Consider the following 13,437-nt stretch of genomic DNA (forward strand, 5'->3'; position numbering starts at 1 on the left):
CAGTAAGGATGGTGGTGGCTGCAGAAGAAAGCTTGAAAGGAAACTGCAGAGTGCATGGAGTTGTTCTCTGTGGTAATGGAAGGACAAGCATGGAGGAGCTCCTGCAGATGGAAGGGTAAAAGATGTCTGTGGTTAGAACAAGGGCACTAATCTCATCTCAGTCTTTGTAACTAAAATCTGTTTCATGAATTATGACTGTCCTGTGTGGTTTCTTGGTGCTTGCTTGACTATTCTTATGTCCTTCTAAATGTCTACTCATATTCCTACAAAATGTGGATTCTTGGCAGTTTCCTATTTTGTGATGATTGAGTAGAACACATATGCTCGTTTGATCACAAATATCCCCAGGATTTCTTGCTACATTTTCTATTGTAAAATTATTTTGGCATTTGTAGCATGTGCTTCAGTCACCAATGTTTTTATTTACAATTTTTAGCTTGTAGAGAACCTCCTCCTAGGAGGGTTAAAGAAGTGCCTACTGAAAGATGGGACAAACCTCCCTATCCACATGGTACTCAAGTAACATACAGATGTCGACCTGGGTATATAAAAGTTGGACGAATTGTGTTTGAGTGTACTGATGGAGCATGGAAGCAACACCTCCCAGGGGCAGAATGCAGAAGTAAGTCTTTATGAAAACATGTGCAAACATTTGACCTGACACCTGACAAGATCACATTACTTGCCGGTGATGTCAACGTGAAATCACCATTGTAGCTTTACCTGTAACTTACTTATTTCAGCATCCTTTAAAATATCATCCTAAAAAGTATGTATACATAAGGAAAGATTTCTGGAAGTTCCTTTTCTCCAGATCAAAGGATTATAATTTTTTTTTTCTTTACAGGAGAAGATCTTACTTTAGGCCAGCCTTATTAACCCAATTTATATTAGGGTATTAGGAGCTTGCTTCGAAATTTTAGAAAAAGTCTAATGCAGATGAAATTTACAGTCTAACCAGAATACAGCACTAACCTAGCTTCTGAATGTGAGACAAGAGACAGTATTTTCTTTTTTTTCAGTTTATTTAACTACTTCTATGAAAGATACAATTTCTTGGAAGTAGGAAATTATTTTTCCCTGCCTTCTCTTGTAATCTGCGAAGGAAAATTCATTATTAGGATGAGAGCTGCCATTTATTATCTCTAGTATACTGTGTCAAGGGTTTAGAAGTATCTCGCACCCTCATACAGAATTCATTAGTGAAGAAATTTAAGTTTATTGTTAGTCAGCAGATATTTCTTTTCTGTAATAAATGAGTTTTAAACACAAAGAAATTTTAGACACACAAACTTTTTTTCTTATATATCTAACATACAAAATTTTTACTAGTAGAATATAAATGTTTGGTTTGATAAAATAAAATTAAAAGTCCCAGGTGTCATTCAAACAGAGATTAATACAAATAATGAGTAAAAATGAATTAATAAATTTGTTACTAGTTTCTTTTACATTTTTTTATTTAGTCACCTTCTCAGTTTTTATATTTGTATAACTACTCAGTGAACACGGATCTTTCAAATTATTCAAAATTTGGTGTTGCTTTTTAGTAACATATTTTAGTAAATACTGCCACCCAGTGAATACTGACACTGGCAAGGTGCAGGTGGGATGGTCTGCCACAGGTTGCGTGATCACATTCCCTTTTCAGGATAGGCCACACTAGACAGCAAAATTGATCATGAGGCTGTCTGTTTTCTCTGAATCACACTGGAGCAGTTTTAGGGCCTACTCAAACACCTCTTCCTTGGAGAAAACAAGAATGTTGATATGCTCCAAGAAAAGAAATTGCCTAGCTCGACAGGGAAGAGGAAAGATTTCTTCTGAGGAGGTCTAATAGGTTTTAGCTATGCAGTTTATTTTGCAGTTCATATTATAACATCAAAAGTGGATGAATGAGAAGGATGGAGTGTTCATCTTTGCAATCCTTTTGGGAATCCAGGGCAAATAGTTAGGGCCAGACCACAATAAAAGTCCTATGGGGAACTTTGAGCAGAAAGGACTGAGGACCAAAAGACTCATGTGGCTTTAGGTCATCCCTCTTTACTCAGCATAATCCCCATCAGATTGAGGAAATTTCATTTCCAGTCATGGATAGATTCTGGAGTGGAAGCTTTGAACCAGTTTATGTCGCAAGTTATATGAAAAGCTGAAGTTACATCCTGCCATTAGATTTGTCATAAAACTTAAGGTGAGCTCAGCCTTTTTAAAGGAATAAAAACTGCTGATTTGTTATTTAATTTTTTAAAAAAAATAAACCAGCAAATCCTTATTCCAGTATGTTCTCATTGAAGATAGTGATTAAAAAGGGGGGGAGGGGTTAATCAAACTAATGCTGAGCATTTTTGAATTTTTGGAAGGCCCATACTCACTACTAATTACTAGAAAATGCTATCTTTCACACTTTCACATTCCTATGTATGGTGTAAGTAATTTTTTTTTCTTCTTTTTTTTTTTTTTTTTTTTTTACCAGATAAGCCTTGTGGACATCCTGGAGATATTGAGTTTGGCTCCTTTGAACTTACCAGTGGAAGTGAATTTGTATTTGGTGCCAGAGTTGAGTACAGATGTAATGATGGGTAATACTTATTTAATTCAATATATAGGAGTTAACATAAGGTGTTAATATTAAAAGAAGATTTTGTTGTCTGTAATGCAGCTGCAGCTTACTAATATTTAATGCTTGGTTATTGTTTAATTTAAATTTCTGTGATTACAGTAGTACTAAAGATAAGTCTTTCTTGTGTCTGCTGCTATTGGAGTAACTGAACTTATGCATCTGAAGCTGTCATCCAAAGTGTCTAAAACACATAAGGCTGTAGCTAACTTGAAATCATGGCTGTCTGAGTAGCAAACAAAAATAGTGACCTGTTTGTAAAGCTGCCTCATGACTCCACCAGCCAGACAGTTCAGATGGAAATGCAGCTTTGTGTGCTGGAATCGGTGCTCTCCATAGGCAGTCATGATGCAGTTATGTTACCAAAGTCATTAGGCCATACAACAGAGTCTCCTATTCAGAGCTCTAACTCATCATTCCTGCTTAAATTATTTTTGTGCATTATGAAGTAAAATGTGTTGTAAAAATGTTTGAAGGAAGACATTTCTGGTAGACTCACTAATGTGTCTTCACTGACTGCTTGGAAGAAATTCTTCTCTCTTCCTCCTCTATTCATCTTCTCCAATGAAAACTGCAGCAAGGCAAATATCCAGTATTGTGCTTAGTTAAGTATGCCTATGACTGGATTCTTTCCTCTTGAAATGCAAATCAGCTATAAGCATGGTACAGTGATTTAGCCAGGCTTTTGCCATCTTTGTGTTGCTGAAATCTAGTCTGAGTTCCACAGAGTTCCAAAACCAATATTCTCTTTAATCCCTTACATTCAGACAGTTCTTCACTGTCATTTTAGACTAGCTGTACTTCCTCTGACTACATTTCAGACAAAGCAGAAGCTGTGGCATTGTAGCCATGTTGCCCTCAAAATAATACTAGCTCATCAAAGCATGAGGTACATAGGGTTTGGATTAAGTCCTATTTTGATGCTGTCACATGCTTTTCTAGTCATACTAGAGCACAGGCAACAGGAGTTTTACGCTGCTTGCTATTGATTGTGTAAATTACCCCTAGGTTATGTGTTATGTAGCCAAAGTTGCTATCTCTGTAATGAAGTAATCTTACTGATTACTTCCTACTTTCTGATTTTTTTTTGTATTTTTTGCCACATGCAATTAAAAGCAACAAAAAAGGGAAGAGTCAGGCCAAAAAACTACTTGGTTTTGTCATGTTTTGCTTAGTCTGTGCTAGAACATATGAAACCTATTTCCTTTGCTTCAAAAACAGCAGCACTGCTGTTTCTGTCACATAATGAGACTGTATTTTAGCATTGTTTAATTTTTATTCGGTAAGATACCAGATGCTCAGCCAAAGAAATTACCGTGATTGTCAGGCAGATGGATGGAGCAATGACATCCCTCACTGTGAAGGTAAATGGAGTTTGACATTTAATTCGTTATCAAACTGTCTTTTTATCTGTCGGATACTATCTAGAACTAGTCAGTGATCTCTCTACTAGTATTAATTCACTTATGTTTAAATTCAAGTTAGGCAGCAGTGAAACTCTTACAATGACTGTTCAACCATTTTAGTCCAATAAGCACTCAAGCTTTTGTTAAAAAGAGTTCACAAAATGGAGTCTTGTCACCCCCCAGACTGGCTTAAAGCTCTGTCTCTCCTAAAGGCCCTGATAGAGTAGACGTCTGCAAAACATGGTTACAAAAGATAACTGGGATGGGGCATTTTGGACATATGCAAAAGCATGCATGTTTTTAACTAGTTTCCTCCTCTACCCCTGTGAATATCCTAGACATTAAGATTTTGTTGTAAGTTCTTCTCCCTATCAGCATACTGTGCAAGAACTTCAGTAAGTAAGAATGAGAGCAAGAAAGACACAGACCTAATAGACTGGATGGCTCAGATGATACTTCCCTGATTTTTGAAAACTTTTCACCAGTTTCAAACCTGTATGATCATGAAAATAAGCTTTCTTTCTTCCCAAAGATCATTTTTAACTGGTCTATTTTAACATATGTGTGCAGTGGTGAAATTTCTTTTTAGGTTAAGCATCTAATGTCAGGAAAGGGTCTCTAAGTAAAGAATCACAAATGAAAGTAGATATCTCTTGTCTAGAGTTTGTTGTCTGTGTTTTGACATTTCCTTGGTCTCAGATATTTCACATCTCTGTACAGTATAGAGCAATGATATCACCAAGATATGCAATTTCAAAGTCCTCATAAGATTTTTCTTTCATGATTGAGGCATTTTCATTAGACTGAAATATGTTTGGCTATAAAAGAAAGTATTTGTGTCATGTCCTAATTGTGAGGAACCTTGAATGTGAGCTTATAGAAAAGGCAGATGGCTTATAAGATGGAGAATGTTGTCAGAGGAAAGCGGGAGCTATGGTAGGCAAAACGCTAGCCACTTTTGTACGTGCTCAGTGATATCTGTGTGAACATGTAAGAATGATCTTTGATAGTCATTTCCCCCTTAATAAGAAATATCTGATGACATACGTTAATTCTTCCTTTTTCTGCAGTTACAAAGTTAGGAGATACAAGAGGTCTAAATTCATGGCTGACATTGTGTTTGTTTGCTTTAGTAATATAAGTGTTCTGACAACCTTAACTAGGATTTTTAGTTAGTAACTGAACTGTTGTAGTCAGTCTATAATGCAGCACTTTTCCAGATATTTGTCTGAAAATTGCAAATTGTTTGGCATAGCTCTAAAGTAAATTAATCTATTTTGACAAAGTTTAATGGACTTATGTGTCAGTCAAGGCTCATCTAACCATCCACAGAATTCATAGGATCATAGGATAATTTAGAATGGGCAAGACCTCAGGCGGTCATCTAGTTCAGTGAGTGCTCTGTCTTTAGCCTTCAAGGGCAGAGAAGAGGATGATGAGAGCTGGTCTACAAGCTTCCTCCTATGTCAGTCTGTCTTTTTGCTTAGGGTTTTGTATTCTATCTGTTGCAAATGGTACCTGAATACATAACAAGAATGTATATTTTTAAAATGTGTAAGGAAATTACAGTGAGTTTTCTGTATTTTAACTTTTTTGTATGTCAATTTACTTTACAGAATAGACCTCAAAATGTCTGAGTTTTTCCCTTTCCTTTTGTTTTGTTTTATTTTTCAGTGGCAAAGTGTTTACCTGTACAAGCACCAGAAAATGGAAGAATAATTATGAGTGGTGCATTTGAACTAGGCCGAGAATATTCCTTTGGCCAGGTTGTAAATTTTGAATGTAATGCAAAATACAAGCTTGTTGGATCTAGAGAAATAATTTGCTCTTCTAATGGAAAATGGAATAGTGATGTGCCTCAGTGCCAAGGTAAAAAGGACACTATTTATTATCTGTAATTAAGAAGCTTTATTCTCACAGACTTCTAAGGACTGGTTACCATATAGGAAACTGCCAAGCTTTCACTTTATTCCACAGCAATTAAGCATAGTTTCTCTGTAAACAACCTCCGTTGCATATATGCAAAGGAAGTAGGATAAGAAAGAGAAATAGAGAATGCTGGATGCTAATATAGTCATAATGGATCATCTGTTTGTTCCACGTTTTCACTACAAGCTGTATGTTTTGCCAGGCTGCAGTCAATTTCTTTGAAACTAGCTTTGGTATGTCTACATGAGATTCAGTCACTTCAGTGTTGATTTAACCAAAGTAATTACAAGCAGTTTGGAATCTACGTGAACCAAGTTTAAAAAACAAGTATGATTTTAGTTCGCTCATGTTCTTAGGGTATATAAAATACAAAGAAATCATGATGGATTTTTGTTTCTTCAGACTAACATGTTTTGACAAGTTAGAAAGTTAATTCATGTTTAGTTTTTACAGAGCCACAGAATCACAGAATAGGTGAGGCTGTAAGGGACCTCTGAATGTCCCTCAAAGCAGTCAGCTAGAGCAAGTTGCTCAAGACCATGTCGAGTCGACTTTTGAACATCTCCAAGGATGGAGACTCCACAGCCCCTCCGGGTAACCCATTCCAGTGTTTGACCACTCTTAAGTAAAAATGCTGCTTCTTATGTCTAAGTGGTATTTCCTGTATTTCAATTTGTGCCCATTGCTTCTCATCTTGTCACTGGGTGCCGATGAGGAGGGTCTGGCTCCATCATCTCTACTTCCGCCTATCCCACCACAGTCAGAAATTTATACATATAAATAAGATCCTCCTTCCCCCCTCCCTAAGCCTTCTTTTCTCTAGACTCTCTAAGCCTCTTTTTATCTGTCAGTTTTTCCAACTCCTTAATTATCTTCATGTCCTGTCGCTGGACCTGCTCCAGTATGTCCATGTCTTTCCTGTATTGTGGAGCTCAGACCTGGACACAGGGCTCCAAATGTGGTCCGACCAGTGGTGAGTAGAGGGGAAGAATCACCTTTTTTGACTTGCCGGCAACACTCTTCCCAATGGAGCCCAGAGCACTGTTTTCTTTGTTTGCTGCAAAGGCACATTGCTGGCCCATGTTCAACTTGTCCATCAGGACTGCCAAGTTTTTTTCCTGCAAAACTACTTTTCAACCAGTCGACCCCACCCTGTCCCGCCCACAGCTTGTACTGGTGGATGGGGTTATTCCTCCCATTTTGCAAATAGAGATTGTATGGAACTGGATTGTCAGTATGTAAGAATGAATCCCAGGAAGCTTATGGTAACGATTACTGTTAGATATTCAGTCCATCAGGTTTCTTAGATTATTTATATGTTATCTATCTGATCAGGAAGTATGCATTTAGAAGAGCAGAGAACATATGTCAGGATGTCAGGTACATGTATGTTTTTTTCACAATTTCAGTGCTCCATTTTGCTGCTTTGAAACCCCAATTTATTATAATTTGAACAGCATAAAGTGGGATTAATCACATGTGCTTGTAACATTTGCAGAATATAGTGAATTTTATTAAACAATGACAGTTTCACTGAGCTATATTTCATCCTAAATACAAAGTAAATCCAGCAAAGGAATCCAAGAGAACTCTTCAGTCTCCTGCTTTGTGGCCTAGGAAACAAAACCTTGAATATTTTCTGGCTTTATGAATGCAGTTTTTGGAAACTGGAAGATCTCAGTGGTTTTATTGAGTTTGGCAAGGAGCTGGGCATGCTGAGGCTCTTTTATAGATAGTGAAGCATTCTAGTATCAGTTTTCCAGGCAGTTTAATTATTTTTTCCTGTTGATGCCGTGATTTAACTCATCATCTACTGGCTATGAGAGAGCATTAGGTTTGCTGGAAATTACAAGGAAATTAAATTATCGGAAAAATGGAAAATCCTAACTTTCAGCTAGCCTAGTTGCTTATTTTAGAATGTCCCCTGCCTTATATACTGATTCTGATATCCATTAAAATCCAAAGCAAAGCCCTGAAATCTGTCTCATGAACCAATTTTCTATTGATGCTGTGCTACACCACATTTTCTACCTGGCACCCACAATCAGGTCATTGAAGAGTTCTCAAATAAGTTTCAAACAGTTTCCAAATGCAAATGTTTTTGTGAAGTCAAATTAAAAAAAAAAACACCTAAATTTTGTTCCAATATGCATTTATTCCCAGGAAATAAAAATAAACAAAAATATATGGATTTTTATTCTTTCTAAATTTCAGAGATTACCTGTAATGTGCCGGAAATTCTGCATGGATACGTACGTTCTCCAAAGGGGTCTTACAAGGAATCTGAACAACTGCAGTTTGCCTGTGATGAAAGATACAGATACGGTGAAAGAGCAGATGTACGATGTACTGAATCAGGATGGAATCCAACCCCCTATTGCACTGGTTAGCCTTGCCTAAAGTTATTTTGCACACTTGTTGTGTTTGGAAGTAATTTTAGAGATCAGTAATGACAAAAGTTAGTTTATTCATAACAAAAGAAATCCATCCACATCTGATCAATATCCCGTGCAGATCTGGAAGTGTTGAAGGGACCAAACAACTGGATAAGAGATTTCCAAGGAGAGCAGTAGCAAAACCAGTTAATTCAGTCTTTTGTTACTTCAAGGTAGTTAAATAGGTCCACAAAGCAGCAATCACTCCAGTATACTGCATAAATGAGACTGATACTAAAACACTTCATGCAGCATTAGTAGCTGTTGTTGTTTTATTCTTTTTTTATATGATTCTGAATTAGTGGGGAGAATACAGGAAAAAGATTTCTTGGATTAGAAAAAAATCCCAATTTGGATAAATAGGAAGGATAAAGCTGAATCTCTTTACCTTCTACAAAATATGATGCAAATGTTTATCTAAGGAATGGAAAAATCAGACAGTGAAAAGAATATTTAAGTAAGCAGGAGAAGAAAGTATTAATACCAGAGAAATTCAAACTACAGAAGGAATCTGAAATTTTTAATGGCATGAGAAAACTAACATTTGAAGCCAAGTTCTTAGAGAAGTGGTATGGTTTTTGAAGCCCTATTGTCTTCACATCAAGTCTTGATACCTTTTTAAGTGTGTTTAACATGAGCATAACTGGTACAAGTCAGTGTTTGTGCAGTATGTTGGAAGCCTGAGTAGAGAAATATTTGTTTGATACCATATGAATTGCAGCAGTATGAATAAAATTGGAGAAAGCTGATAGTCTTAGCTTGATGACCTACTTATGAATCATAAGCAGTTCTTTGAGTGGGAGATACAAGTTAATGCATCTTCAGGTCTTCTGTGTTCAGTAGTTGAGATGCTGTGTCACCATAGCCAAGACTTGTAATCATAGGACTAACCACTCAGTAAAATACCACTCAACATCTCACCCTTTATGAACATTTGAGACAAGAGAAATTTGCTTGACCTACTGAACTGACATCTGCATTTTGTCTGAGTGTCCTGATGAGCCCTAGTGTAGTTGGAGCAGACTGAGCACTTGGTTGCTAGTCAGTATATCCATTCTTGAAATTTTCAGACTACTAATTCTGATCAACCAGTACAAACCAAAGAGGGACAATGCAAAAATGATCCCTATTTCACTGATGGAACTTCAGTAAGAAATGGTCAGTGTACTGTGCAACCTTTCAGAAATGACTGGAAATTACAAAGGTATCTTTCAAAGTATCTTTCAAATTAAAATCCTGACTTAAGTTTGCAAGCTGCTTTTCAAGAGGTCTTCTGAAATAGTAAGATAGTGTTGTAGGAAGAATAATCTGAAGCTGACATGGCCATTTCCAAAGGAGTTCAAGCAAATGTGAAGTAGTCCAATTTCAGAAGGATAAGTAGTTCATTGATGGCTATAAGTGACTAAACTGAAAATTACAGTGGAATTGTAGTGCTGGATTATACATAAAGCTGAAAACAATAGTACTTTCTACACAACCATTATGTCAAGAATTGTGAGCAACATAGATTTGAAGTTCACTAACCCTAAGAACCGTAGACACGAAGTGATGTATAAACAGAGAACAAAGTAACACGGTGTGCATGAATCCTGCCACTGTCCATGACCCTTTCTCTAGGATGAAGACAGCAATTTGTTTAATGTCATCAGAACTGTAATTGCACAACCACATTATCCATGGTGTTCAAACTTCCCACCAGAAATTTTCTGAGAATCTCTGCAAATTAATATATTGACAATGCTGAAACTCCCTCTTGCTTTCTAAACTAATTCCCAAAGCCTTCTGAGCAATTGACAAATCCATTAATTTCTGAAGCTAGTCCTGTTTGACATCAGTCCTCTGGGTCATAGATGTTACTTTAGTTTAATTCAACTACAGCACTTAGACTGTAATTAAATCTCTAAATCCCACAAACAGAAATATGCATGTTATGTCCCAGTTGAAATAGTTTGCTATAAATTTTGGAGAAATCATTAGTGCCTTGAATTGTCTTCAAGAAATTGCCAAACGCTTAAAACTGGAAAAAAATGTTGGCAACAGGGCAACATTGTAGGATGTTGTGTATGTACCACCCACCTTCCTGGGACCTCTTCCAGAAAGACCCATTTAGAAATAAAGAGAAGTCAGTCTTAGTGCCCACTCAGTTCTTGACCTTTTTGCTTCAAGATTAGTAATGATACTAATTAATATGCATTGCCTATGGTTTAGCAGCATACTGCTTTTGAGAAGTGCCAAATAAAACATTCTTCCAGACACTGATATACTGGGCTCTGATACTTGGGTCATATTCAAATAGTGGTTCGGATCCTACTTGGCTTACCACTGAATGCCTAGCAGTACACAGCTGATTTCACCCCATTCACTCACAGCAGGACCAACCTGTAATACCCTTATAGTCATCCCCTCCCAGACCTGAGCATTGTTGGTGATATTTTCTAAACTGGAAACAGAATACAAACAAAAAACAAAAGACATGCTCCAGTTTATAAGTAATGTTTGCCGGACTTCTCAAGCTGTAAAAGATATCATGAGCTTTTTAGAATCGCATTCTCATCCTTTCTCAGTTGTGAAATACTTTCAGCGTCAGTACAAGACCCTAATCTTAATCACACGGCTTTTGAATTATCAGTTCCTAGTTAAATATAGTTATTTCTCCATTTAGGGCCTCCCAGTGAACCTGCCATCCTTTGACACAGTGTCCATAAACCAGCACAGGAGATCTGCGAATGAACACAGCCTAGGTCATTTTGGGCTCCAGCTGTGGAACGACCTACTGGAAAAGATTAGTCAAATTCAGTTTGATCACCTCTAGTTCTTGCTCCAACCATTCTCTTTGCAATTAAGTTTTAATCTTCTAATTAGCATGACATCAGTAACAGCTGTCACTCTTCTCTTACAGAACCATACATTTCTGAGAGTGGGAGAGAAATGTAACCTTTTCTTTGCCCTAAGAAACATGTTTTAACAATTTTATGCAGTAACGGTCAATATACTATGAAAATAAGAACTTATGCGATGAATACAAACATATTCTTCAAATTAGCATCCAATTTTTCTTTTTTTTTTTTTTAGAAATTGTATGCTCTCCTCCAAGAATTCCCAATGGTAACTTTAGACCTCAAGACGACAACTACGTAGTAGGTGATACAATCACAATACAGTGTAATCCTGGATATCATTTTAAAACTTCAACTGGCAAAAGCACAGCTGAATGCACCAAGAATGGCTGGGTGCCTGATCCAGGTTGTGTCCGTAAGTAGCTTCTCTTGAATGAAGACACAACATTAGAGTTGTTGGAAATATATCAGTGAAAAAGAGGTTAAGAGGAAAAACTTAAGCAGCATGAGAAATGAGAGTTGCTTATTCATTGTGTTTCTTCGTGATATAAAGCTTAATTTGATGGTTTAGAGAAGTCGTCTGTAATAAACAATGGTATAATCTACATTTAGATTGTGTTTGTAAACACAGGTATTATCTGTTACTGTATATGTGAAAGTATGTGTTTAAAAGCGCTAAAGTCATCTCCCTGTCAGGAAGGTTTGTGGTCCACCTGAGGAGTAGCATGCCAGTCAAGATAAGAGGACATAGTGAGTGTGAAAGTATCCAAACCAAAAACAGAGCATAGCTCATGGTTGGAACATGTCTTTCATCGTAGTTATCACAGCTTTAGATTTTTACTTGCAGTTGTAGTTTGTATATTATGAACAATCATAGTTTTATTCTATCTATTACAATCTGTCAAATAACAAAACAAGATATTCTTGATTGTTTAGGGCTCTTTTCTTGGCTTAAACTTCCCATAACTACAATGATCTAGTTTTGCTCAGTAGGCACAGTATTAACAAATAAATAATAAATTAGTAATTAATTTCATAGTCTAGCACTCTCTGATTTTTGGTCACTGAAAATAAAAACTTAGAAAACAGGATGTGAGAGAAAACCCTGATAAAATCAGTCTTGTAAATGAACCTTTTGATTACTTGAACTATTCCCGAAAAGTGCACTGTTAGTATCTGGATTTATCTTTTCTCCATGTATGTGTGGGTTCTAAAATTCAGGTGTCATTCTGAGACCATCTCACTCATTATTGAATGGTCTGTCCAGTGGGTGATCTCCCCTGCCCCAGCATGTAGGCTCTGGGATAGAGCACTTCAGGAGGAACCTACCTGCCATGGCCCAAGTAGGACACCTGGCTAAACTTGAATGAAAGCTTCTGGGAATCTCCTCCTTCTATCCTTGGCTTGTCCCTGAAAAGGGTCAGTTCTTTTGAGGAACAGAGAAAATAAAAATGAGAAGAGCTAGGAAGAGCTTTTGGTGCAGAATCACAAAAGTTACAAATGAAAATGGTGACAGGAGTCATCTCAATTTTAAGAGTCCACAGTTCAGTGTGTCTGTCTGAGCTGGCAGTCTGGGCACCCATCGTGGTCAGTAAAATAATTTATTCAAGACACTCTACAAAGGCAGTGTCAGCTCACCGTAGAATAAGTACTTACATTTGGTCTCATGAATCAGCCTTTGGAGTCCACTGAGAATATTGACTGGATTTCTGCTGGTTGCAATGGAAACGGAGGGAACCAACATAGGTATAGGTAACAACAAAGACACCAGAAGCAGAGTGCAATTGTTCCTGCACTCCTTAGGATCTGCCAAGGTGAGCAGTCCTGATTCTATCAGTTTCAGAAAACACTCAGATGATGAAGCTGAATCTGAATCAAATGTGTCCTGAGCTTCTTGTCATGCATTCATTGGTATTGTTGCTGTTAAATTCTATTTTAAGAGAAACCTTGTGACTACCCAGCTATAGAAAATGGCAAGTTAAGTGGAAGACTGGAGTACTACAAAGACTATTACTTTCCGATGAGGTTTGGGCAGCATGCTGATTACCACTGCAATGATGGTTATTTAACCCCGAGCGGAGAATACTGGGTTCGAATGGTCTGTTCTGAAAGGGGCTGGTCTCCAGAGCCAAAATGCCTCAGTAAGTACATTTCTACTATATGCTCTATTCTGTTACAATTGTCAAAGGTCTGTGCAGCAGAAATTGTGCCAA

At 37.2% G+C, this 13,437-nt stretch overlaps 1 protein-coding gene across 1 annotated transcript in view; it reads left to right on the forward strand.

Annotated features, from left to right (window-relative positions):
• The window catches only part of LOC137666333 (complement factor H-like), a 35,643-nt gene that overhangs the window by 3,550 nt on the left and 18,656 nt on the right, over window positions 1-13,437 (forward strand). The window contains exons 2-8 of the mRNA XM_068406250.1: window positions 437-622; window positions 2,474-2,579; window positions 3,905-3,981; window positions 5,698-5,892; window positions 8,167-8,337; window positions 11,460-11,639; window positions 13,165-13,365. Coding sequence (XP_068262351.1) covers window positions 437-622; window positions 2,474-2,579; window positions 3,905-3,981; window positions 5,698-5,892; window positions 8,167-8,337; window positions 11,460-11,639; window positions 13,165-13,365 — 1,116 coding nt within the window. The remainder of the gene's footprint in view (window positions 1-436; window positions 623-2,473; window positions 2,580-3,904; window positions 3,982-5,697; window positions 5,893-8,166; window positions 8,338-11,459; window positions 11,640-13,164; window positions 13,366-13,437) is intronic.

The sequence above is a fragment of the Nyctibius grandis genome, chromosome 8 (assembly GCF_013368605.1).
Source record: "Nyctibius grandis isolate bNycGra1 chromosome 8, bNycGra1.pri, whole genome shotgun sequence".
NCBI lineage: Eukaryota > Metazoa > Chordata > Aves > Nyctibiiformes > Nyctibiidae > Nyctibius > Nyctibius grandis.